Source organism: Cyrtonyx montezumae, unplaced genomic scaffold (genome assembly GCF_038088225.1).
Source record: "Cyrtonyx montezumae isolate F1298 unplaced genomic scaffold, pur_monq_1.0 scaffold_14, whole genome shotgun sequence".
Classification (NCBI taxonomy): domain Eukaryota; kingdom Metazoa; phylum Chordata; class Aves; order Galliformes; family Odontophoridae; genus Cyrtonyx; species Cyrtonyx montezumae.
Window position 1 is genome coordinate 613,219 of NW_027071870.1, and position 26,251 is coordinate 639,469.

Consider the following 26,251-nt stretch of genomic DNA (forward strand, 5'->3'; position numbering starts at 1 on the left):
CCTAAATAAACTATTTAATGAAAGAGTGAAGGCCGAGTAAAGCATGCACTAATGGCAGTAACAAAGCTCCCATTTACAGCATTCCACTGGCACAGGATCATACCTCAGGCTTTCATCATTAGCTCCAGAGTTGACAACCTGTCTTAACTCTGATGCCACTGATATCAGCTATGAAATATCTTTCAGTTCTGTCTAAACAATTTACACACATACCCATAACACAATGCAAGCAGCTTTATACAAGTTCTTATTTTAATATACAGAACGTATAGAAAAGGCTGGCTGGGGTTGTTTTACTCCTCAGATCTCAATATTGATTATGTTATAATAGTTTATACTTTTATTTTTTAAAATCAGTGGTGTAGTGTTTGAAGGACAACCATTCAGTATTTGCTGACAGTGACAGATACGCATTTACAGCGTTATACACTTTTATATGAATTAAGACTGCTTAAAATCTTCCATTTTTCCAAAGACTTTTGTGCCATCTTCACGTCACTAGCAGGCAAATCCATAAATCTTACTAATTTGTAACAGCCTAAGTGTCTTTTTTCTTATCCCAGTGGGAAGAAGTTCACCTTTGTGGTCTGGATACCATTAAGCTTCAATCTACTTTTTATGGATGATGTTAAGCAAGGGAGAGCCCCAACCCTTGCTAAAGAGAGGGCAGCGAGGAGACGCACTCCAGTACCCCTGCTCGTTAGGAGAGCTCTTGCTATGTGCAAATGTTAACCTCTGCAGAAAGTGGCTAAGGATGCAGGCCAAACGCTTAACCTACCGACCATATTTCTCACCACGGGTGAATGCAACCCCCTCCTCGCACTCTTTCTCATCTTCTTGTCTTTTAAAAGGACCCCTACTGGCTTGCGACCATAACAGAGCCCGACTCTGACAAGATATAATTCTTTTAGATGGATTATTTGGCTTCAATCTAAAATGAATGCCAAAAAAAGTTACGTGCTGTCAGCTGACAAGAGAAGAACAAGTACGGTGAGTTTGTTGGCTTCTCAGCAGCATCGTGCAATTCTGCTTCCAGTCCAGCTGAGCTGGAGAAACATTTCAGGTTTGAGATGAACATCTTGAATGGAAACATCCTATTTGCTGAATGGTTCATACAAAACAATCACGGAAACTAAACACAGTGCTTCATGTTCTAACTAGAAACCTGAGCACACAAAGCAGTTCCGAGCAGCTCTGCAAAATTAATTCTTCCTTGTGAGGGGTCTGAGTGCTCCCAGCTCCCAGCAGCAGTGTCACTCAAACCAACCAAGCTCTGCACGTCACCAACCCAGTGCACAAAATCCGACAGATGAGGGTGTGGTAGACTCACTGAACACCCTGATTATTATGGGACACTGAAGAAGTTTTCTAAATGAAACAATTTCAAGCTCCCACAAAGTCTGAATGGTCACTGCTACAGAGAAGAACACGGGTGAGGCCAAGTATTAATTCTCACACATTATTTGACACTTATTTATTGGTATGCAGTACACTTACTTTCACTGAAACAAGTATTTCAAAACATTTGTGAACGTAACTGTTAAACGTAAACAGATTTACCTATATACATACATTAAAAAAGAAGAAATCTTAAACATGAATATGTAACAAGCTAAGACATATTCACAACGTAATTTCTCCATCGTTTACGGTATTTTTCTCAAATACCTGAAGGATGAAAGTCTGAAAATGTATATACTTCAGCTACCACAGAGCATAAAAATATATGGAATCACCTACTAGGATTTGGCACAGTATAAATACTCTACACCCCAAGAGAGAAAACAAGTGTAAACTTTTGTGCAACACAGAGAGTTATTCACACAAATTGTGGTATGACATCAGGGAGCTGCTGCTCATACAACAGCAACTCTGGTTTTAGTTGGAAAAAACATGCTGGAATCTTGAGAGCAAGGGACACAGTGGTCTGTGAGAAAGCATGTTTAGGTACTTAGCCATCTAATTTAGCTGGATAAAAAACAATGTAATGTTTTCCTGTTGTTAAACATTGCCATCTGTATCTCTGGCACACAAATTAAAAAAAGGAGGGTGTGACCATTAAAAGTACGTGTCCTGAGATTTCCTTCTTCAGGGGGCAAAGAGGTTAAAATGGAAAAGCTGATCTGTGTATAAATCAGGAACACATGTGGTAGTGAGAACAAACAGCAGCCAGCGGGCAGCCCTGGGGGACTTCTCCAGGCAACAGGATTGGCACGAAATGAGGGGACAAAAATACCTCTACTGGGAGGAGAGCGGAGCAACACACGGTCACCTTCACATCGGTAATCGATCGTATTAAGTACTCCAAATTATTTCAGTACTCAGAATTCAGTCTGAGTATCAAAACATACTGACTGGAAAACTCTCTGTCCAGTAGTACAAAGAAGCACTGCGTTACTATTAGCACTGGCTTCTATGTGCAGAGAATCAAAGGTGATCTGAAGAAACACGCAGAACAGGATCTGCGTGCTCACTACCAGAATGAAAAACACAGCAGAGCAGTTGTGCTCGGGCTTCACCTTTATGAAATGCTTGTGTCTACAGCCTACCCATGGGAAGCAGATTCCTACAGCCAGCATCGGCTGCAACGGTTTTGCTTGATTTCTCTGGGGATAAACAGAACGCTTAGCACGGTAAGTTACAGTCCTAAGGAATATAACATTGCACTGGATAGCAATCCTTTTGATCCAATGGATCTCATATCAGTGGTAGGCCCCCAAAATATTAAAATGCTCAAAAAAAAAAAATTCTTTATCTTCACATTAAGACTTTTTCCTCAACACATAAAGAAAAGATCAAGGGAACATTACGGGTCACAGAGTACAGAGTTTTCAAGCGTAAAGTCGTACCAAAACCTTGATAAATTGTCACTGATGTTGTAGGTGAGCAGTCGGTCAGGAACGTCACTATGGGTGCCCTGCACTGCTAACACGTGTGGTGCTAGGGCAAAGGGTACGTCGCTGAGAAGATCTGACATGAAAGGGCTGCTTTCCAAATTTTGGCTCCTTTCATTTCCCTCCTCTGCTCTCGATACAGTCAACTCCGATCGGTGCCCTGTGTTCGTCTGAAGAGAACAGAAGAACAGTAATTTAGACGCTACGCAGCAGGCAGCTACAGCTCTCTGTCATGGACTATTAATAAAAATACAACCAAAGAAAAGTAGTTCCAGAGTTTAGTCCAAGTAGATCTGAAATAGTGGATCTTAATGCGTGTTGATATAATTCTTTGAGGTAGGTTGATTTGAATTAAAGCTGAAAACAACAATTGATTATCCTAATTTCTCCTATCTAATATCACTCTGCCTATAAGAAAATCAAGACAGGTGAGACACTGTCTTCAGGTTTAGGGGAAAATACTCTATACCATCCCTTTCATCAAGTGACAAATCTCTTTCTTAAATCAGAAGTTACGTTCCCTCTACCCTTCCACACCCTTTCAGAAGTCATCTACAAATGTAGGACTCTGTTTAAACAAACAACAGCAAAAATCCTGAACCATCAAGTCCTACTCTAGCTCTTTCAAATTACTCCTGATCACGATTTCCAATGTGAAACAGAGTTGTTTCACTGACAAGTGAGGTCTGCTAACGGCGTGCTTGATAGATTGTTAGACAAGGACAGTAAACAAAACTAGGACAGATAAACAAAAGCCAAACGTACAAAACCCATAAACCAAAACCAGCAATGAAATTAAAAAAATAAAAAGTGGACATACAGAATAAGTCAACATTATTTGTGGAAAAAAGCCATCAGATAGAATGGTCAACCCAGCAGTCTTAAAGCTTTGATACTGGTTTACCAGAATGATGGTATTAAGTGTCTATCCTAAAACTTTTACCAATTTAAAAACAAAGAAGCTACTTAGTAAACTACTTACTCTGCCTCTGAAACTTAAAGTAAACTACTTACTCTGCCTAACTTACCCTACTATTTATAGCAACCAAGTGCTATGCAAACCAAGAATCTAGAAGAATAAAATGATTGCCACAGGGATTTCTATTTTATCTAAGTACAAATAGAGGAATATTCTCATTTGACTCGTTCAAAAGTGCTCAGCAAGTCACATAAGAGCCAAAAACATTATACATTAATTTCTGATTGCAGTCTTGACTTCTACTTTTCAACCCTCCATGCTCAGCACATATCCAGAAAGATATTTGAGTAGGGAAGAGAAAGTACCGAAAAACCATAAACCATAAGTCTGTAAGTCCAGGAAAATTCCTAAAACCTCTTGTATTTGTCTCTTCTAATTAGCAGAGCTATCTGCAAGTTGAAGACCAGCAGCTCTCATGTTCAAAGGGATCTTAGTTTCTGTAGTTTCTAATCAGTTAGCAACACTTAAGTCTTCCTTCTTGTCACGGCCAAACAGACTTAAGACATCCACTGTAACAAAACTCAAATCCATTTTTCTGATATAGATATACTGGCTTACTAAGAACACTGCTGAACACACAGAACACTTTTTTATAATGTTAGTTATACTCATCTAAAAACGAAACAAAAAAAACCAAACAAATTTGTAGCTGCTCAAAATTTCAAGATATCCTATAACATTCTTCTCTGCTCAAATTTGTTGTACTCCTTCCTGAAAGAACAAAACTGCAGAGCTCTCATTGAGGTGCTGGTATTTGCTTCTTTTACATCCGTCTCATATTCTAATGAGGAAAGGGGAGCCAGAAAGCCCCAAACAAAAAACAGGAAAAAGTTACCTCTAGGAATCCATTAAACAAGATCTGCAAAGAGCCTTCTGCCTCCGACACTCCTGCGTTCCAGGGAAAAATGATCTCCTGTCTTCCTATTCCCATAGCCTGGATGATAATTCAAAATCCCTACAATCTGATGATTATTTTGTTTGGCAAATCATACATTTAAAAACATCTTCTATCTTAATCGTTCCACAAGCTGGATGAACTCAGTTTACAATGGAAATCGGAGAATCAGTTGGCAAAAGTAACTTCAAGAAGAAAAAAAAACTGGACAGAGCATAAAGCATCTTGGATTTTCTTTATTCTTTTTCTTTATTTTTTTTCTTTAAATTTCCAGAAGCATTACAGTTGTTAGAAGGGTGCCAAATGGGCAGCCCCACAACTTAGAGCCTTATTGTACACAGAAACTGTATTGCTAATGACAGGACAAGAACGAGCTTCCCTTACTCTCGGCCCCACTTCATGTTTCAAAGCAAGACTGCGTAAGGAAGGATGAATTGGAAATATTTTACTCTTAAACACCACGTTACCACACTTTATATACTAGTTGTAAAGTTCTTATAGATGCTGATACTACTTGAATAGTCAAAACAGTATCATAAACAAAGCTTGAAATGGAACACAGGATAGGTAAGCCAGGAACAAAGAGAAAAAAAAAAAGGTTGGTCAGTGTAATAAATGCCATAATCTGATCTCTAATCCAATAGTTTTTTGGTCCACCCATGCCCTCATAAGAAGGTCTCGGATCCAGTAACACAACATGAGCTCACAGCAGAAATGAGAAAAGATCTGAAGATTTTCTATTTCAGTTCCACACGTTAAGCAATACAATCTTACCCAAGAAAAACAAAAAGTGCTTAAAATAGCTTAAATTGTTCACATTCACTTTTCATTCACAGAAAGTCACACCTTAGACCAAGAAATTATGCAATGTGAAAAACACATTACCTGGGGAGGATGGCTGTGTAATGCGATGTGGTAGGAAAACTCCAGGCAATGTCAGCCTGGTCATACCTCCCTGCTGTCATGCTGTTGAGCACAGCTTAAAAATGCTAAGGGTAGCATTAAAGTATGCCACACAAAGTAAAAAAAAAAAAAAAGTGAAAAAAAAGTACTTTTTCAGTTTTGTCCTGTGCTGTCGTTACAGGCAATTGTTGTTCTTAACTGAGAATAATTATCTGAACCCTCTTACAAGGCTATTCAGATAATGGCCTCACGTGCAAGATCTTACCAAGCTAGATACAGTTTTACACTTCATAGAATCATAGAATCACCAAGGTTGAAAATGACCTCCAAGATCTTCTAGTCCATCAGTCTACCTGTCACCAGCAGTTCCCACTAACCCATGTCCCTCAGTGCCACCTACATGTGTCCTGAACACCTCCAGGGACAGTGACTCCATCACCTCCGTGGGCAGCCTGTTCCAGCATGTTCTCTCTTTTGGAGAAGTTTTTCCTAACGTCCAAGCTGAATGGCCCCCCCTGGCACAACTTGAGGCCGTTCCCTCTCATCCTATCACTTGTTACATGGGAGAAGAGGCTGACCCCCACATGAACTCAACCTCACTTCAGATGGTTGTAGAGAATGATGAAATTACCCCTGTGCCACTTCCCCAGACTAAATAATCCCAGTTCCTTCAGCTTCCCCTCATAAAATTTGTGCCCCAGACCCTCACCAGCTGTGTTGCCCACCCAGAACATGATTTTCTAATTATAAAGACAGCCTTCAGAGGGTCGAGATGTATATCACTCATATGTGGGAGAATACACTACAGTACAGCAAACCTAACCAGCAGGCTTTTACAGCACCTGTGGTAATGAAACAAAGAAATGGACAGTCCAGCAGAGAACATCAGTCACCCATCAAGGCTGAAATTGCCCAAGCTCATTACAACGCAAACACCAGCACAAAGCTACATTGCACGACCAGAAGCCAAGGTTATGAAATGGCTTATGTTTTCAGGCATGCATTCCTCAAGCATATATAGAACTGCAAGTCCTAGAGAATTTGATATCCCACATTAGTCACACTGGTTTCTGCTTAAATGTCTAACTTATTTGTCCCAAATACAACCCATTCAGAGCATATTCTCTGGACATTAGCTAAATAAAGCACTGCCAAATGCTATGACACACAACCCCACTATGAGAAATATTAATTGAATGCTCTTAAAAGATCATCAAACAATTTACAGTACAGCAAGCACCAGGGAGTTGAAAAATCAGTTAAAATGACAGAAGGTATGGTGCTCAGACTCAATTCCAATAAGCAAGGTGTTTTCTTCACTCTTGGCTTGGAATTCAAATGAAGAGGGATAAAAGAAATAGTGCATAAATATATATGGTTGCTGCCTACCAGATAGCGATTGTGCTCTGACAGCAACAGCGTTGTATGTCAGTTCAGAACTAACAAAGTATAAAATTATCCTCTGAACTGAATTCCTCATGTTGTGCTCTTACACTGTTATTTTTTTATGTTCCTCAGTTGCATTTAAAAACATCTAATTTGCTGCAACTATGTGTGCTAAATACAACATCTGCCAAGGAGTCTCGTAAGGAAGAAAAAATTCGTAGTTTACAATGTACTTGGAAGCTGCATTTACAGTGCTCCTAAGCAGGATGAAAGATCAGTGCTAGCACTATTATCACCCAAGTTGCTGAACGAGCCATTTCTACCATAAAACAGGTTATCTCAAGAAATTTGTACTTTCTGTAAAAGAAGCTTTTATTTATTAGTTTTTCTGAAAGCAGATCCATTTCCCTTAGAGAGCCAGCCATAAGAAACTAATGATATGTCCAACGTTCTAGGTGTCTAGAACTAAAGACACTACTAAAGAGAATGAATTGCTTTGCCATTGCTTTTCTTATTTGAAAAGAAGAGCAGATGGGAAAACAAAAAGAAATACTTGTAAGTTTTCTATATGTTTAGCACTTCAGAAGTTGAAGCTAGAAGAAAAGCGTACATGATGGTGATGGGGGTGAAAAAGTGTACGTGACATCAGTTTCTAAATGTCACAAAAAACCAAAGCTGAGTAACAGCAACAAAAAAACCCACAGCCAGCACACCAGTTAAGTCTGTGGCCTACATCTTTACAGAATATACCCATCTGGAAATGGCTCAGAAACCTTCATGTGAAGGGACATGAAACCTTCATGTCTTTAGAGCTGATGGCTTGAAGGTTTAGCGGGCTCAAGAAAAGTGTTGTTTCCATTCTGGGACAGCAAAAGTAAATGGAGAGAAAAGTGCAGGAGATCTCACAGTGGCTGCAGTACCACAGTCCCTTCTGGTCAGAGTATTTCTTGAGAGGAATGTGGACACACCTTGTCAGTGGCTGCAGCGGGGCCGCCACACACACAGAGCCAGAATGGAGTCCTCTGAGAGGCTTTTCAATCAGCAGCAGTCAATGGAAATCAGCTTACCCGGTCACTTTGGGCTCTTATTTCCCAACTTTTTATGACTCCTATTCTGTAACACAGCAGTGAGTTGTCTGTCCTAAAGAAATGCTGCTACCTGCACAAAGTTCTCATTATAAATATGCTCCAGAATGGGCATTCTGTACTTAACACATGTTCCTTGCTCTCTCCAACAGCTAGAACTGATAACCTCTGTGGAGAAACACTGCCATCTGAGCTGGTGATACTGGTTCCACGGTTAAAACACCTTTGTTTAATGGTACTGGTAAGCTCTAGAGATGCTTGTGAGTTTTATTTATTAAATACCTATAAAACACAATTTCACCCTGAAAAGTATTCTCAAGTGCCATAAATGACTGCAAATCTAGTGTGTAACTACCACATTTATTCATGCTAGAGGAACCAAAAAGGCAGAACCTCAGAGAACTGATCTGAATAAGGGGTGACACTGCTCTGAGCCCTGCTGAAGACTTGGAGCTCTGCCGCTCAGAGTAGAAAAATGCCACATAGAAAAAGAAGCCTGATCTTTAGCTCAGTGTTACAAGAGGTTTGCAATACCACCCGCAAAAGCTTTAAGCCCTGCACTAGTGAGCTAGGGCCTTCATTTCTTTTTCTTTAGGGCCCTATTTTCTTTTTGCATCAAGAGAACTCGTTTTCTTTTTCTCTGTGCTACCTCAGGATGTTTATGGGCCTTTATGCACCTCAGCAGCAGGGTTTCCGCTCTTGCTGCCTCCCTGTGCCTCTCTGCAGGCCCGTGAGCTCAGGGCACTGTCCTAACAGGTGAATTTTGGACAACCTTCCCCTCAACAACGTGAACACTGTGATAAGAATGATCTTAGAAGAGAGAATGGGTTCAGCCAGTCTAGCATCCCTGTTCCTATGATGCAGCATAGGAGCTATTGGTAGCAACGATGTCACACATCACAATAAGCAATACAAACAACATTCAGTGCACCCGTGATGGTGCCCATGCCAGGAAGTGCTGGGCCAGACTGTGGCTGTATTTTTTCACTGTAGTGCATATGCTGAAAGAGGAAAAAGGTCATGAAAATTACTACAGTGAGTAAACTGCGAGCCAGAAGAAATGCAATACAGGAGGCTCTGAGCATCCAGCAGTGCATCCCACAGCCACAAATCTGAAGTGAAGGATGAGGCAATATATTGCAAAATGAACAGAGGAGCTTGATAAACGCTGATAATGGATTTCTTCTGCAACTTCAGTGCAGAAAGCACAGGATACTCAGATTTGTTTTGTTGTTACCTTCATTTTTGATGTAATACAAACCTCATACTATTAAAATGCAGTTATCTACTGAAGCAAGTGAACCACGAATGAGTATTTTGTATGAGGGCAATAATTTCTAAGTAACTGGAATGTAAGTATACCTCTAGAAAATACTCTTTCAATAGAGTGGAAATCAGGAGCAAAGGTTGTATTTTTAACTGTTCATTTCTTTGTATCATCTCTGTCTTTATTGATTTCTCTATACAACTTTGGTTGCATATTTAAGTAAACAGTTTTTAAATAATCAGTTTAAAGTTAGCAGCTACATTTGATCTCTGTGGTTAATGACAAAATTTGAGTTTCTCCAAATTGCACTAGACGAAAAAAAGAAATATCCTGAAGGCTTTTGGGGCAGCTGATGTCTGACCAGGAGGAGCGAAGACAGATGGAGTCCCTGCCTCCACATCTTTATCTCTTGTTCCCAATCCCTGTTATGGCAGAAGCTCCACAATGGCGAGCTACAATGGCAGGGGGAGGATGAAATTCTCTCTGAAATAGCACAGTGTCATGGAGCAGAACCTCTGAAAGAGGGGCCACACTGCATTCTATGACAATATTCCATGTGTATGAAAATCCAAGGACTGGAATGGGTAAGGAAAAAATCTACCTGAGAAAAGAACTTAGAAAAGTTAAATGAAAATAAAAGGTTAGTAAGAAAATATTTAGCAAGCATGGTTTCACTAAAAAAGTCAGTAATTTTTTCAGCAAATTAAACCAAGTGAGAAAAGCTGCCTAAATCAGAAGTTAAAATGGTGTTATTGTTTCAGAAGAAAAGTCAGTCTCTCCATGAGTCTAAACAATGACATGTCACCCTACAGTGTAAATATCAATGAGAGGAAAAATACAGGTAGGTAACTTCCATCTACTGCAAGAGGAAAGAAAAAGGAAATGGCCTTGAATTTGGCCTTCTGAAATTATTAACTGTCTGTAGTGATTACAGAAAAAGATTACAAATCTGAGACACACGGATGAGAGGAATATGACTTTCAGAGGAGAGGAGTAAATAAAGCAAAAAGAAACAAATTCTGCCGACCTTCTGGTTCTCTGTGAAAGGAAGACAAATGGACCACAGTGAAAAGAAAGGGCAATTTTTCAATACTTAAAATAGATTCGTTTTTATCAAGCAGGTCTACTATTTGCATTGTGACACTAGAAAAGTATTCTTAAAATTTATAATCGTGGAATCAAACAAAAATCAGCAAACAAGCCCATTTTATCTTCATATATAATTAAAAAGTACCTCAGAACAAATATAGCTATGAGCTACCCAGTGGACAGTCTTTTTAAAATCCAGTACAGTGGAGGAGTGGTGAAGTTCTGAGGGAAAGGAACAAATCACACTGATGGAAACTACACAAAAACATATTCCCTTCTCACCAATTTTGGACTGAAACAAGGCAGTTTTCCCATCATTCTTTCCTTTCCATTAAAATGGACTGGCTATTGCTGTTGCTGGCTTTTGTTTTACTTTTTTTTTTTTTTATCCCTGATAGAGGCAGAGACACTAACCTAAGGATACTGTTACTTTACTTATGTGATGTTTAGAGTAATTATTAATAAGCTGACCTATACTGTGGTCTTTCAGCCACCATTTTACACTAATGCATCACATTGTAAATATCACAGTTCCATCAGGCTGTATTAGCAGGGTGTTTCATCAAGTGATGTATGATCTACAATGTATTTTAGATCAATTTTAATATTTTGAAAGCCCAGAAGGGTTACTCCCAGAGGCAGGATGACTGACCAATCAATGTGTTGACAGCAGCGAAGTGAACCAGCATTACTGGCTTTTAGTCCAACCGCATGTGTTTGGGCCAGAGATACAGGATAATCAGTCGTTTTATCTAGGGATTAAGTTAGTCAGAAGATTCCAAAATTAGACAAAGCCTCAAAATGTGAACATCTGGGCATCCAATTTGAGCATCTACTTTACAAATATTAATCCAATGTAACTGAATAAGCACGCAATTACAGTAAGTGTACAATGAATCTCTGCCCAAACGAAATAGCAAGGTAAGCAGACTGTGTTTCTGCATACACATGCCTTGGCCGTCACATGGAGAATGCGTGCCTTTATGAGAGCCTGGCTCTCAAAAATGAAGAGACTGCAAATCAGGACAATTTTACCATGTTATTAAGTTCTACGTGTGGGTGTGTACGGTGCTAATTATAGGCACTAAACAATGAAAATCCATGACAGCTGTTGGCCATTTTTTTTATTACAGGATGTAGTTTTGTCTCCTGTTGCACAAACTCCACCAGTGGGCAGACCACAACAGCCTGACTTGGAGCTGGAGCATGGCAGCGGGCCGTAGGGATCTCAAATGTCTCTGCTGGGGCTATGCTCCTGGTTACAAGTGTATTCCAGCCACAAAGAACACTCAAAGCTCCTTTTAAAAGAACGTTGAGCAACCTCAAGGTAAATTAAACAAAGGGACTTAGTTACAAGTAGCACTAACTTGCAAAGTACTGTACAAAAATGTTTTGTAATAAAGCTGTGTTACTTTTTTATTTTGAAAATGAACTATTCCTCATAAGAGAGGAAGCTGGAGGCAGCCACATTTATTCACATCTCTCCATTCCCAATCCAGTTCCCTATAGCTAAAAATATAATACTTCTCTTTATAAAAATAAAAAAAAAGTCATTTGACAGCATTCTTGACATTACTATAGTTACTACAGATCTGAAGTAAGCCCAATTGTCTACGATGTTTCACAGGTAACTTTTAACTAATCATTTCAGAACTGAAAAAACTCCTACAAGGTGGTACTCTTCTAAGACATGACCAGCTCTTACTGGTTGACTCTATTTGATATTTTAGATATTTTGATGATAAAACAGGTAGTAATACATACAGTGTAATTAAGCTTTACAAAGTACACATGTTATTATGGTGCAATAGCTGATTTTCAGCTGACTGGGCTGTTTACCTTCTTTCTCAGGAAGATCACAACCATAGAGTGTGACTTTCTTATCATACAGTAACTCTGCTTCATAGGCACTCTTAATCTGTGTCTGCACAGTAAATGCAAGTTCCCCAGCTAAGTAGTATACATGCAAAAGATGGAGGGAGCTAAGAAAGATTTTATCCTTTGCAACCATCAAAGCTGAAAACTATTAATCTCCCTTTAAAAGTAAGGTAAAACTTCCACTTCCTAGAGCTTAAAATCATGCACAACAGCCGAGTAAAACAGATCTTTCTTCTGAAGGTACCAGCATTCAGAGAAAAGTATGTCTTATTCTAGTCCCTCCTAAGAGTGGATAATTTCATTAAGTGATTACTGCTTACATGCCCAATTAAGAAGAGAGAAAATATGGACCAATGTGATTTAAGGGCTTTATAGGTAAAGAAGAAATACTTGTATTTAATATGACATATGACAAGCAATTAATCTAACCAGGACACAGCTAGAATCCCTGCTTAAGAAGGCTTTTATTTTATTTTTTTTAATTACATTTTCTATAAACATTAGCATTTGTCAAAGTGGAGCAGACTAACCACAAACACTGGCCAATAATTTTGTACTGATTTTGATATATCAACCACCATCTCTAAAGCAAATGTGAAGGATTTAAAATGTAGTAAAACTAGTCCAAAACATCCATTCTGAGCTTTTAAATACAGAAACTTTGAACCAAAACCGAAGAGCTCTGTGACTGAATGGAGGCACAATCAGCAATTGCTCATTTTCTGCTAACTTGTAAAAATACTCATGACAGCCAAGCTTCAGTAAACACTGGACAATAAAAGGTCTAGAAAAACTCATTAGCATTCACATATATTTAAAAGGAAAAGAAGGTAACATTAGCATTATTAATATACTGTAATTATATCAGATGATCTGCTCTAAAGGAGACCTTCAAAGTCTGTCACCCCCAGCAATACTTGCTATTTCTTCAGAACAGTAGAAGTAACAACAAATTCTTTTTTTTTTCATCACTTTAACGCTGTGCACTCAACTTCCACTATCTCTTCCTTGACATTTTGTATCTTAATAGTGTTTCTGTCTTCCCAATTAACAAATGCAGCCAAAGAAACTGTCACTTACGTTTATGTGGAATCCTTAAGTAGCAGAGCTTTAAAAAGGATCGATGTGATGAGGATATTATCTGCAAATTCTGATAGAAAAGTTTGGTATTTTTCTAATTTATTTGGAAATTCAGCCTAAGTGGTGCACACTAGTGTCTCCATGCAGAAAGCCACAGATAATTGTAAATTTCCTTCAGGAAACATGGCCCTTCTATCTGCTACGTTCTCAGTTTGTAGTATTAAATTATGCTAAGAAAGGTCACAAGATCTGTAACAGAACTACTCCAATTCCTGACAAAAGCTATGTACTATGATGATAAGTATCACAGCAAGGTATATAATTAAGAGTGGCTATAACAACAACATATAAATTAGGTACTTATGGATTAAGCAATCCCTTTGAGGATTCTCTCTTGCCCTAGAAAGCATTTAACAAGCTCCTTAGATAGAAGGCAATAGCGATTAAGTATTTGAGGGAGGAACAGGAGTACAAAGAAAAACAAAAACCAATGTACAGTATGAGAAAAATATCTTAATTCATAATCTAAATGTGGTTCTCATTTTTGGTGGTTTATTTTAATACACTTACTGGTATGGTTTCCACCCATTAAATCTGCTGACATCTGTTGGCTAAAGAGCGTATGTCAGATTATCCAGAAGAGCAATATCAAATAAACATGAACTGCTTCTTAAGGTGACAGTAGGGAGATGCAAAACACTGCAGCTATTATCAGATTTCTTTTTCTTTCTTGCATCAATTTAATAATCCCAGGTGCCCCGCACACCAGACATACAATAATCTTCATAAATCCTAATTCACAGCCATACCATCTGTCAAAAATATTTTTCATGTCTCCTAATAGATGTGCTATGTAATTGCTCTCACAGTAGGATAGAAATACACGGTTGCACTAATTTGCTTTACCAATGGAACAGCTCATTATCCAAAATAACCCCACCACAACACTGGGGCTTCTAGCACTCCACATACACAAAACTAATCACTTCCACTTCACTTTCTGCAACCTTAAATTCCCAATGAAAGCACATAAAGATTGAATGATCTGGAAGTTGTTCTATAATAATGGAAAACCCCCCAAAAAATCCATAATATCTCTTTCTATTGTGATGGTGTTGCAGTTACATCTAGAAGCTTTGTGTTTCACGGTCACAAAGAGACTCATTTAAGTTCTCAGTCCCTCAGAGCACTGAGCACTTTGGCCCCCATCCAGAAAAGCACTTAAATGTGCATGCAACTTGTAGCCCACCAGCCTGAAGCAGCTTCTGTGGGATGGCATGTGCTTGTGGGATGGCTCAGCTTAATGGGGATGGTGCCCGTTTGTGGAATGCTGTGTGCTTAATGGTGGCCTGAGTACTCATTACCCTGCCTGACATCCAAGTTCCCTGGGATTAGCTGGACATAAGGACCTTTGCAAGCTGGTGATGCAGAAGATGCTCCACATGGGACTCTTCACAGCAGATTCTGTTCCCACTCTGTAGCAGAGTGGAGCTGGCCAGTGAAAACACCCTTCCTTCAAGGAGGTTGTAGATATCTGCAGTTCCTCTAACAGCAGCACACGCAGGATGAAAACCTCACTAAGCAATGCAGACTGCAGGGACAGCCATTACTACAGAAGCTTCTGTTAAATGTTGCTAGTTGCATTAGTTTTATGTAAATTAAGCAATACTGTACAAACACGTGTACTTGAGAATTCAATAATTGTGCAGAAAATGAATCCTGTAGTACCCAAGCGAGTGGGAAATTCCAAAGATTACAGTGGTTACAAAACCATACTCCAGAAAACACATTCTTCACAAATCAAACACAACCTCATTTCCCTCTCAGATAAGGAAGTGACCCGTAAACAAAGTATGACTTTATTCTTTAAATCATATTTCTAAAAGAACTTCTTCATGTCCCACAAAGTCAACACCTATTAAGTTGTCAAATGGAAAACGTGCAAAAACACAAGCAAGTTTCCAGCAACTTTTCTGTCCAGCTATGCATGAGAAACATCTGGTATTACTGTGCAGCTTAATATAATGCACCACGTTTCTGAAGTGTTCTTGTTTTAATGCTAACAAGTTTATTATTTCAGTTAATGTTCCATGCCTCTATGACATACTAAGTGTATAACACAATTCTTTTCCAGTTTTCTTAAACAGATAGATTTCTCCCACAGATTTATAAAAATACACTCACTGCTGTAAATATAAATACTGCTTTCCTAACAGCCCAAACTATCGATTTCATTTCCATTTAATTTGAAAAGTTCTTTTAAGTAAACATGAAGTCCAAACATGTGAAACCCAGAGACTGGAATTAAAATACTATCTCTTCATTTAACTGATGCTGATTCATACAAGCATTCTTGTGACATGAAAGTCTTTCAATATAAAAATTAAAATAAATACTTATTTTATTGTCATGATAATACTTGCTATTTTATTTTGAAAACTGCTTCTTTCCTCCAACTCATAACCATGCAGTTCCTACTTTGAAGCTCCACAGAACTACAATGGCTGGCAGCTCAAAACACCTACTGAGAGCACCACATTAAGGGAAATTATGTGCAGTCAGTAACTACAATACCATGGCATTTTACTGCCTCAAAATGGCAACACACCTTGCTCAGATGTGCATGGATTCAGATATCAGACTAAAGTTTTGCTATTAACTCTAACTAATTTATAAACCGATGTCATCAAAAGGCAAGCATTCACTACTTGAAAAAAAAATTCCATACAAGGCAGAGTTTTTAATTTAAAATTAAAAAATGAGAATCTAGAGTGCACTCCCACAGGCATTGTCTGCTCTTAGATTAGCAACACTGACACACACACCTCTGGTACACCAAAGGCTTACAAGGGCTTAACAGTAATAAATATTACAATGGCACTGGGAAGACAGAGAGACACGGTTAGTTCTGTTATGAGAATGAGACAGGGAAATAATGGGTTAAGACGAAAAAAAAGTGCCACAAAAGCATCAAAAATAAAGTGAAATGTTATCTTGCAATTATCTAAGACTATGCAGCAATTGAAAACAGGCTCATACTTATTGCAAAAACACTTTCAGAGGAAGTGATAAAGAAAAAAATATGTGTATGCCATATGCTAAAATCTTTTGGAAAGGTATACATAGATTAAATATTAAATAAACAAGCTAAAGAAAAAAAAGTTCATATTTACAGCCACGCAGCACTGAAACAGAAAGCAAACACACAGTAAAGGAAGTCCATTACACTCACACATTTACAGCATGTAACTTGCAATGGTAGCTGTGGAAATGACTCATGTAAACGTCTGAGATTTTCCACCACTGCTCACCACACCAACACTTGTATGCAATTCATTAGCAGTCTAGCCACACTTTCATTGTTGCAAATCTCAAGCATAAATACAAGAGACACAGCAATAACCACACAGTCCAGCCTTTTATCTGTATCTTGTCCCATTCAGTATTGGTGGTCGTGACAGTATTGCCATCTAAATATGAACAATGCTTCATTTATGATAGATGGAAAGAAAGGCTGAGCAGGCACTTAGTTGACAGATATGAACATGCTGAAACCTTCTGCAGGACATTCATGCTTCTCACATGAGATGATATCAAAGTTTCCTCATGTATGAGTAAAGGAATAGTCTCCTACCTGTGGAGGTTGGTTGTACATCGGTCTGGACTCAGGAAACGAAGTTTTGTCCTTTGTCTCTCTGTTTTGATCATCAGCTGTGTCACCTATCAAAGTCAGAAAAATGCCCATTAAATCACTAAAATCCTTCAGATGTCAGGGAGAAGGAAAACATCTTGAGTCTTTTTAAAATCAAATCGTACAATTTCTTCAGAAAGGGAGAACTCTTCTGCCACAGTTATATTTTACACGGAACACAAGGAAACAAACATTGAGAAGTAGTCTGCAAGAACTAGGAATATAAATATGTCCCTATCAATTAAACTGAAAAATACAAACAAATAAAAATAAAGAAAGCAGGGTTTTCTCTTTTTGAAGACTTCAGGACCATTGAGCTCTAACAATGGTGACATGTCAAGCAGAAGAGATGCAGCAGTATGAGGATCTGGTGCAAGGGCCACAGCTGGGCCCTGTGTCAGTCATGTTTCAGGTACAGGTCAAGCTAGGAGGATACATGAACGGCCAGTCCACTCTCATCTACAACCTAGGTACTGTACAGGGGATAACTGCAGGAATGCCACAAAAGAGGAGCAGCATACACAAAGCAATTCCCTGGTTTTGGCCATCTAGGGAAATTACTGGAGGACAGGCTGGCCACTACCCTTCTCTCATGGCACGGAGATGGCTACGTCTGCCCAGGATGTCACTGATGACACAGATTCCAGTTGATCTGAAAAGGTGCAGCTGGTGCCAATCTAAGATGGGCAGATCTCAGGAATAAACTAGAGATAGAGTAATTAAATTGGTATTAGAAAGAGAGGTAACATTAGTAACTTTCTTAAAAATGTAAATCTACTAAAACAAATCTACCAATCACTAAAAACAAACAACCCACTCAGCCTGTCTTCTGTGATTGTCTGAGAAGCTGTACAAGAAATTGTGAAGATCCCGTTGTTTATCTCCTTATGCTGTTAGTGCTATTCAGCAAATAGTCTGTCAGAGACAACTTAGAAAGATGAAAAAGATTCAGTTGCATAATTCTGGTTTTATTTTTATTTGAACTGATGGTGCTTTCTGCAGCAGATTATTTTGAAAGCCCGCATTCTTAGAGTCCTGCAGCCACAGTTGTAAATGAAAGGGTTCAAATTACTTTAGTTTCACTCCTTTGGTAAGCCTGTACTTCGGGCTTTGCTGTTCATTTTCCCCAGAGGCTGAGCTAGAAGTTGGGCACGTGGAAGAGCCCACCAGGACAGCAGCCAGCTTCTGCTCATGTCCAGTGAACTGGTGGCACCCGGGTCCATGCAGCCTTGTATCATGCTGCCACTCACCCCCAAGGACCCTTGGGTACAATGCAATACCTAGTAAAATTTCTTATAAAAACAAATAGCAATGTTTAGCCATTAGGTATGCTTTTCATATATTTTAATAGTTGTAGGTCACTAATGCCTACTAGCTCCATTAATGTCTTAGCTTGTCAAGACCTTTTCTGGAACTGAAAAATGCTTTTCAGTAAACTAGTAATTCTTTATATAAAATACTCCGAAGTACTCACATTCACATCACGTCTTTTAAAAAAGGAAGGGGGTGGGAGGAGTGGAAAAGAAGTGGGAAGAGAACAAAAGAGATTGGGAGTCAGTTTATCTGCATTTCTTCCCCATGGTACTCTGAAAAACAGAATTTGTAAGCACCTACAAGATAATGATATAAGTAATGGCCATGAGAAGAAAGTATATCAAACCTTTAGTTTACATGTGTAATGAAGGAGAGGACTGCAAAGAAAAACTAACAGAGGCCTTGACAATGCTACCTGCAATGAAATATCCCTAAAACTTGAGAAGGGATGAAAATAGTCAGCAGGTGCATGAAGAGGAGAGTAAAAGATATTCTTGGTACATCTGCAAACAAGTTTAAACTAGCAAATTGAGCTTTAGATCTGCTTCTCCAGAAGTAAGGCTGCTTAAGAATCAACTACCTGAGGAAGCATTGGAATGTCCATCTCTGATGGATTTTTGAAAGAGGCTGAAGAAACATCTGTTATGAATGCTTCCAGTCCTGCCAAGACAAGGAGGATGAATGACCTTTTGTGCTCCTTCCCAGTTCTACATTCAATAAAAAATGCAGGAGGAAAAACACAGGATACCCCTCCCTGAGATCAGGATTTGTCAGGGGAACATGTGCTGGCTGCACGGAGCCTTGAAAAGATGTGAGCAGGCTGTAGCAAGCTGGACAAAGCCTAATCAAGAGTGAAAGGGCAGAGCTGGTTAGCCTATGAGGAGCAAAGGGACAGCTAATTGAGATCACTGAGATGACTCACATTGGGTATAGCTGGGTGTATGCATAAACTTAGCAAAAGAGAGTTACAAGGGAATTTTTTTCTCCTTGTCCTTACAGATCGTCCTTAGAAAGCACTTGAAAGCTTTTATATTTGAAGAAACAAAAGACAAATTTGATATGTGCTAATGCTATCCAGAATATATTCTTCTTCCTGTGATTAGTTTTCCTTAAGATGAAAAAAAATTGTAGCTTGAAATCAGGACCAAAAGATCAAAAATGTAAAAATGATCACAAGAAAATAAAGAACAAGGATAGCTTATTGGGAGAGAAATGAAGTATCTTTTCACTTCGAACTCTGACATCCAGCTCCCACGGGTGATAAGTTTCACAATTCAAGTTGACTTTGTAACCTGAACTCCAGTGCAGATCTGCTTGCTAAAAAGAAAAAAAAAAAGAAAATGGGAAAACCTTAGTATCTTTCCCCATTTTCAGGCATATAGTCCTGCAAATATAACTTATGAATATTCATAAATATGGGTATGATTTGAGTTAATGAAGTTATAGGCAGCTGTAGACTAAACATCCTAAGATGTCCACGAGAACAGAACAGTTTTCTGGAGAAAGCACTATTCCTGGTTTTATTTTTTGACTGGTTCCTATCTGAAGTATCCAAACAGATCAATCATCCTCATTTCTATTAGCCCCAGTGATGAATTAACTTTCATGTATCTCCCCAAGCTCAAGCCCTCCTAGCTCCACCAGTTCTCAGCCTTATCATGTTTGCCATAACCAACCCATCTTGTTTTGCCATCCCCAATTTTTTTGTTCTGCTTGCCTTGGTTTCCCATTGACCTCCATTCTAATCTCTTCCTTAACTGCAAGTCATCTCTTCCTTTGTCCATCTCAGCTTCTCAAATGCTTCCCTCTGATCTGGTTTTCCTTTTCTCCCTGTAATCTTGTCAACTCAGAAGTTAGGATGGTGGAAGAAGGTGAACCCCAAACAGACAGACATCTCATGAGAGCAGACTCTTGGGAGCGAGAACTAAAATGGGTTCTTTAGAGCACCTTACAAATTCAAGTTTATAGTCTTTGACCAAAAGAAAAACATAAAACACTTCTACACATTCCTGATATAAATAGATATGTAATTATAATGTTGCCAAACTAAGCAAAGGAGATCTGGCTCTGAAAAAATCACGAATACATGACCTCAGTAGGCAGGGCTACCAGCACTCCCCATCCAGCCTTTCATCAGAAGTGAATTTGTTGATAGATAAAGCCAGAGGGACTACCATAATCATCCTGCCTAACCTCCATATAAATATAGGCAATAAGATTTGAATTAATTTGTTTGAACTAGAGCAAGTTTAAAGCTGTATTTTAATGAAGAGATAACAGGCAAAATGATTCATTTTACAAGACAATTAGATTCTGGCTCATACACCCTTTGGTTTGAAAGCATTATGTTTTAGTCATAAAATTCATACTAAAAAAACTGAAGTCACATATTTAATACATCATGTACTATTTTGAAAATCTAAGCATTAATAATGAAGGGATGTGTGCAAAGTAATGTGTTTCAAACATCAGCAGCATCATCAGTGACATATAGGAGATCACTTGGAAAATTTATCAGGAAAAAAATCATGCTTATTCTCTTACAATGGACAATGAACAATGGAAATATATTTTCAAATTTGAAAAGAGAGCAGTAGACAATTATCCTGCTTTCCAGATGTTCCCACTACTCAGCCTTGGGAGGCTGTTTATAAGCTATATTAAGCCTCTTTCAGGTCCAAATGAATGATGTTGCACTCGAAGGTCAGACACGGGTTTTTTCTTTCACTCTGTGCTGGATTCACACCAACGTTCCCCAGGTTCCACCAGTACTTTCTTCTTTTCCATGAACTGCAGACAGGTGTTGACCAGGAAAGGAACACCCAGGCTAGTCTGCAGTATGTACAACCCACTCAGATCTCAAGAATTTTTGGCATCCCTCAGGTCTCACTTTTGGCATCTTCAACAGTTGGCATTTAGCTGCCTATCCGGACCTCAGGGACTCTTGTATATAAAGGTTCAACCACAAGTTTGGCTTCTACTCAACAAGGAAGTGGGGTTTCTATTTATACTCTTTCCTCTCCCAGCATTTTGTCATCCTCACGCTGTGTAGTCTCTTGATCAACACACAGCACTTAAAAGTCTATCCCACCCTCAGTCTAAAAAAGAGAAATGAACTGTAAATACAGGTTAGAGCCTTCTTTAACTTAGGCTGCCATTTGTCCTGGTGTGTACAAGAATCAGATGAGAAAGTGAACCATGTGCAACACAGCATGAGGTAATGAGATACCAAATACAAAAATTTCCACCTTCAGCTTCAAAAGGAAGATTGTTATTTTCCATTATACTCTATTTAGTTTAACTATTTCTTGCTAGTTACCACTTTTTCTTTCCTACCGAAAAATGGCAGGAACAAATAGTATTCTGACTCCTGGTTGGAAATAAAAAGACAAATAATTCTAATAGAGGATTAGCAGGATCTGAAAACAGCAGATGCTGATGGTATGGAAGCATAGAGGTTTTATTGCAATCTCTCACCCCTTTTTCCTACTCAGAAATCTTCTCCTCCTTCACTGAGATAGACACAGCAATCTTAAGTCAATAAGAGAACGTCAAACTTCAGTTCAGTTCACTGACAGATGCAATGCTATTATGGTGCCAATCTAGGGAGGTATTTCAGTATTGTAAATCCCTCCCCCCTCTGAAAATATGACTCTCAGGTCCCCCAACAACCTCGCTTCTGTGCAAAGGGGTTTGATAGCATTGCTCTTCTCCTGCCTCATTTAGTAGCTTCCAGCTCCTTGAGCATCCGTTGGCTTCCAGTCTAACTCCAAGGTGATTTATTAAAAACTTCCTCTTGCTTTCTTTGTGCATACAGCAGATGGGCAACCAGCAATGGATGCCATTTTGCTGCTATTCTCCTCACCACTATTTCCAGCCTCAAGCTTTGTCTCAACTGCTGTGGTTCCTTACAAGAAAAGTCCAAAGACACATTTAGTGCCAGAGAAGAGTGCTGAGCTGCCAATCCAGAATATTACTCACTAATCTACCTCAGCCAAATAAGGCACTGGCCATGTGCTGGCTTCCTCAGTGGGAGAGATGGGGCACAGATGGATGGGTGGTTCTCTTTTCTTAAAATGGGACTACCAGTTCGTACAGCATTTGTGCTATACAAACTTCACATTAATTCTCGTCAGCTTCATGACCAAGACATAGTAGACTTATAAGAATATATATAGTTGGCAAAACAATGAAGTCATCTTAGTTTCAGATCGTCTCATCCTGGTTTCATGTTAGAGGTTTTCATATCAACAGCAGTTTCATTTCAACAAGCTAATAATACCCTCTTAAAATTCAATATATCAGCAAAAAGATTCTTCACAGCTGCAACACCAAGCAAACCAAGAGTTTAAGAGTTCATGCAGCACAAGGGTGAATGAGAAGGAAGTCTGTGTAAGCCCACACTAAAGCACAGGTCTGTGTTAGTCTAAGCAGGTCTGCAGTAAATCTTGTCAGCCTTATACTGAATTTCAACATTGCTTTTGTAGCTTGGTATTGAGATGCCCATAAATGAAGCTTTTAGCAGGAAAAAAACTTAACAGTATCTTCACTAATTGTTCTGAAGAACCATAAGAAAATTTATATAAACACTGCAGAGTAAGAACTCTGAAATAATGATTTCTTCAAACTTGTGAAAGAAGAGGTAGAAATATCTAACAAGGTAAACATTATCATGAGCATTTTGCATTTGCCAGAGGTCCAGTCCTTACTAAGAGGAAAAGCAATCATGATGCTTCCATGCCAAGCAAAAAGAAACACTGGGGATCAATCCCATTCTGGTGCGATGCTTCCATGCAAGCACCTTCTCCTTTACGTGCTCCTACCAACTTTTCCAAGTAGCCCACAGAACCACTGAATTCCTTCACCGCTTTCAGCAGACCTCACTCTTCCATTTTGCTGTTTGGAAATCCTGTTCTTGAGTTCATTACTTCACAGGCTGCCACACCTTCCTTATCTTAGATTGTTATCAGTGTCTCCCTATCCAATACATCTTTAGTGCTGAAGCAACCAGTGCAGTGAGTTTAAGGGCTTAGGACACATTCAATCACTTTATAAGCAAGAAGTTGAAAACACCAGCCATGCCACAGAACTGTATGTCCTCCAAGTCACCTGATCCGACAGTCACACTCATCTGGACGCATGTGCCCATGTCCAAGGGAGAGCTTCCAAACACTTCCCTACTCATCCTGTGTTAAACTGATAGTGCTCCACAGATAATCCACAGCATATCTATTACATGCTAACATTTTTCATGAATGTTGTCTCTAAAAAAATTTTACCCGATTGCCTGGCATGCATGGATTAGCTGCCATAGGCCAACCTCCACATTCCTTCACTTGCAGTTCCTGAAATTACTAGAGAATCTTCAGTTCTTCCTGTCATTCACCTTCTCCTCATATGAAAACAAATGTAACCTTCCAAGCCCAAGTGAATCGTACTTTATTGGGGAAGCAAGCTATTTAACGTACCTCATTTTACTTTATTTTTTAAGAAAAGTTTTATAAATTAATTTCTTCTTTCTTTAGACTTACTGTTTGAATAATCACTAAGAGCTTACTGCCACAGTAATCATCTCATAGAATAACTAGATTGTTTTCAGGTTAAAAAAAAACAAGAAGTCCCTTAAATTTTTAGATGTTTGGAAAAGTTTAGACTTATTATCTCTTTCCTTTCCACCCCACTCTCAAATTTGCTTCCTGGGTAGTGACTCATTATAATCCACCTTTGTCTGGCATGCAGCAACTGCAAAAGAAGCAGTTTGAAAGCTCTCTTAGGGTTACAGTCTCTTCTTGGATCCTTTTTGCTTTTCCAAGGGAGGGAGGTAAAGATAAAACTCTCTGCCTTTATTTGCTCTATTTCTCTTGCCTAACTGCATCTTTACCTTTTATGAGGATATGGAAGTCATGACCTACACAATCTCTCTTGCATTTTCTTACATTGATTGGAAGGATGATAAAAAGTTTAAACTCAGAACAATAAACGTCTTTACCTCCTTGGTTCCTGATGAGCAAGCAGTAAAAGGCCATGTGGAAACAGTAACAACAACAAACTTAGCTGAAGACAATAGTACAGCTCACAGAATATGCAGCCAGTGAGCAACGTTCCCCTAAAAACATTTTAGCAGTATTATTTTCTTGCTACTAATCCAACTAAGCTAGAGGGAAACACTGATAATAAAATCAACTTTTCACAATGAAATAAAGATTTTTTTACTGCCTGCATTTCGTCATGAGGCTGAGGCCTCCTCCTGTTTTATTTATGGTGTGGTTCATTCATACTGGTCAGAAGAAAACAGCATACTGGCGGACACATTGGTCAGGCCAGGAGAGTGTTGTCCTAGCATGTAAAAGTCTGCAGTGTAGTTTGCCAGTGTAACTGCCACACCACTAGTTCCAGCGTGTATTGAAATGACTTGTCTATCAAAAATTTTGGTGTCGATAGTCTCATATTTGCATGTGAGAGCTGCTGCATAAATGCAAATCAACAAATATTGCAAATATAAGCTAGCTTCCTAAGGAATTAGATTTACATGATCAAACTTCTGTCCCTGATAAGACAGGAAAACACTGTCAAATACGGCTGAAAGTGGCACAGATATAGAAGAATTAGATCTTTGAAAATATAATCATCTGCAGCTGGGCAGTAAAAAGAGACCAAGAACCCACTAACTGCTGTGGGAGTTTTACAGTGTTTGAGTTTTGCAGTCAGCAGACGTTCATACACAGCCTTATCCCAACAATCTGCCTCCATCCATGAGCAGTTATCTACAACTCACATTAGTCGTTGAGAACATTTTTGTCTTCTAAACTCTCTGAAAGCTTATTAGGAGAAGAACTAATATAGAGGACAGAACACTCATTTAGGGTAACTTTTTTACAATACATAATTCTAAGAAATCTTCCCCAAAGTAATCATTTCCAATTTAGAGTGCTACCATCCTCCCAGACGTAGCAGTGCTCCACTCAGTTCTGAAACAAAATTAGACAGAACCAATTTAAAAAATTAACAACTCATATAAAGTTATATGGATTCACTGATACACACGTTTGTACGTGTACATGTGACTCACAGGCATCAATATACCTGATGCCAAAAGTTAAGTCATAATATCAAAACTTCTCTTCAACATGTTTTTGACAAGGCTAAGAGTATTTTGGCTCAAGAAGTTTGTCTACCCTTCATTTGTCTGAGTGATTTTCCAGAAGGCAACCTTACTGCTGGGATCCTGTATGACTGGGACAATTACATATATAATGGTAGTTCTAAGGGGAAAATATAATGTTACATCCATTGTTGTTTTTGCATTTCAAATATGTGTTTGCAGTATATTTTTGAGCATAGTATATTTTGTTTTCCTCTAAAAAGAAGGGTAAAAACTCTGTTTGGAGTTTGTGTAGTAGCAAATACAAATTTATGAATATATCTAAAGGTTTTACACAATGGTTCTCAACATGAAAGAAGGAAAACTTACATCCAAAAGCAATTATAAGACATTATTCAAGCACCTCTGCCTCTAAAGCTCCTTGAAATATTAGTTTTGGTTTACAGCATTGATTTCATTGTATCACTACCACCTTCTGAACTACCTCAGCCTCAGGAAGGAGATCTAAAATCTAAAGGCAAACCAAGGTTAAGAATTAGGCAGTCTCCACACGAAATAAAACATAAATCCATTTACTGGTCCTCAGAAAAGGCAAAAACAGTACAGCAGCTAATCTTTGGGCAGACTTTTCTCATGAACAACCAGCTTCACAGATGATTAAAGGACAACATAATTTTATGTACTTATT

The 26,251-nt window shown here is 38.7% G+C and overlaps 1 protein-coding gene across 1 annotated transcript in view; it reads right to left on the reverse strand.

Moving 5' to 3' along the window:
* Positions 1 to 214: 214 nt before the first annotated feature.
* The window catches only part of UMAD1 (UBAP1-MVB12-associated (UMA) domain containing 1), a 63,277-nt gene continuing 37,240 nt past the window's right edge, over positions 215 to 26,251 (reverse strand). The window contains exons 3-4 of the mRNA XM_065731228.1: positions 17,091 to 17,176; positions 215 to 3,064 (exon numbers count right to left, since the gene is read on the reverse strand). Of these exons, the coding sequence (XP_065587300.1) occupies positions 2,807 to 3,064; positions 17,091 to 17,176 (344 nt within the window). The 3' untranslated portion in view covers positions 215 to 2,806. The remainder of the gene's footprint in view (positions 3,065 to 17,090; positions 17,177 to 26,251) is intronic.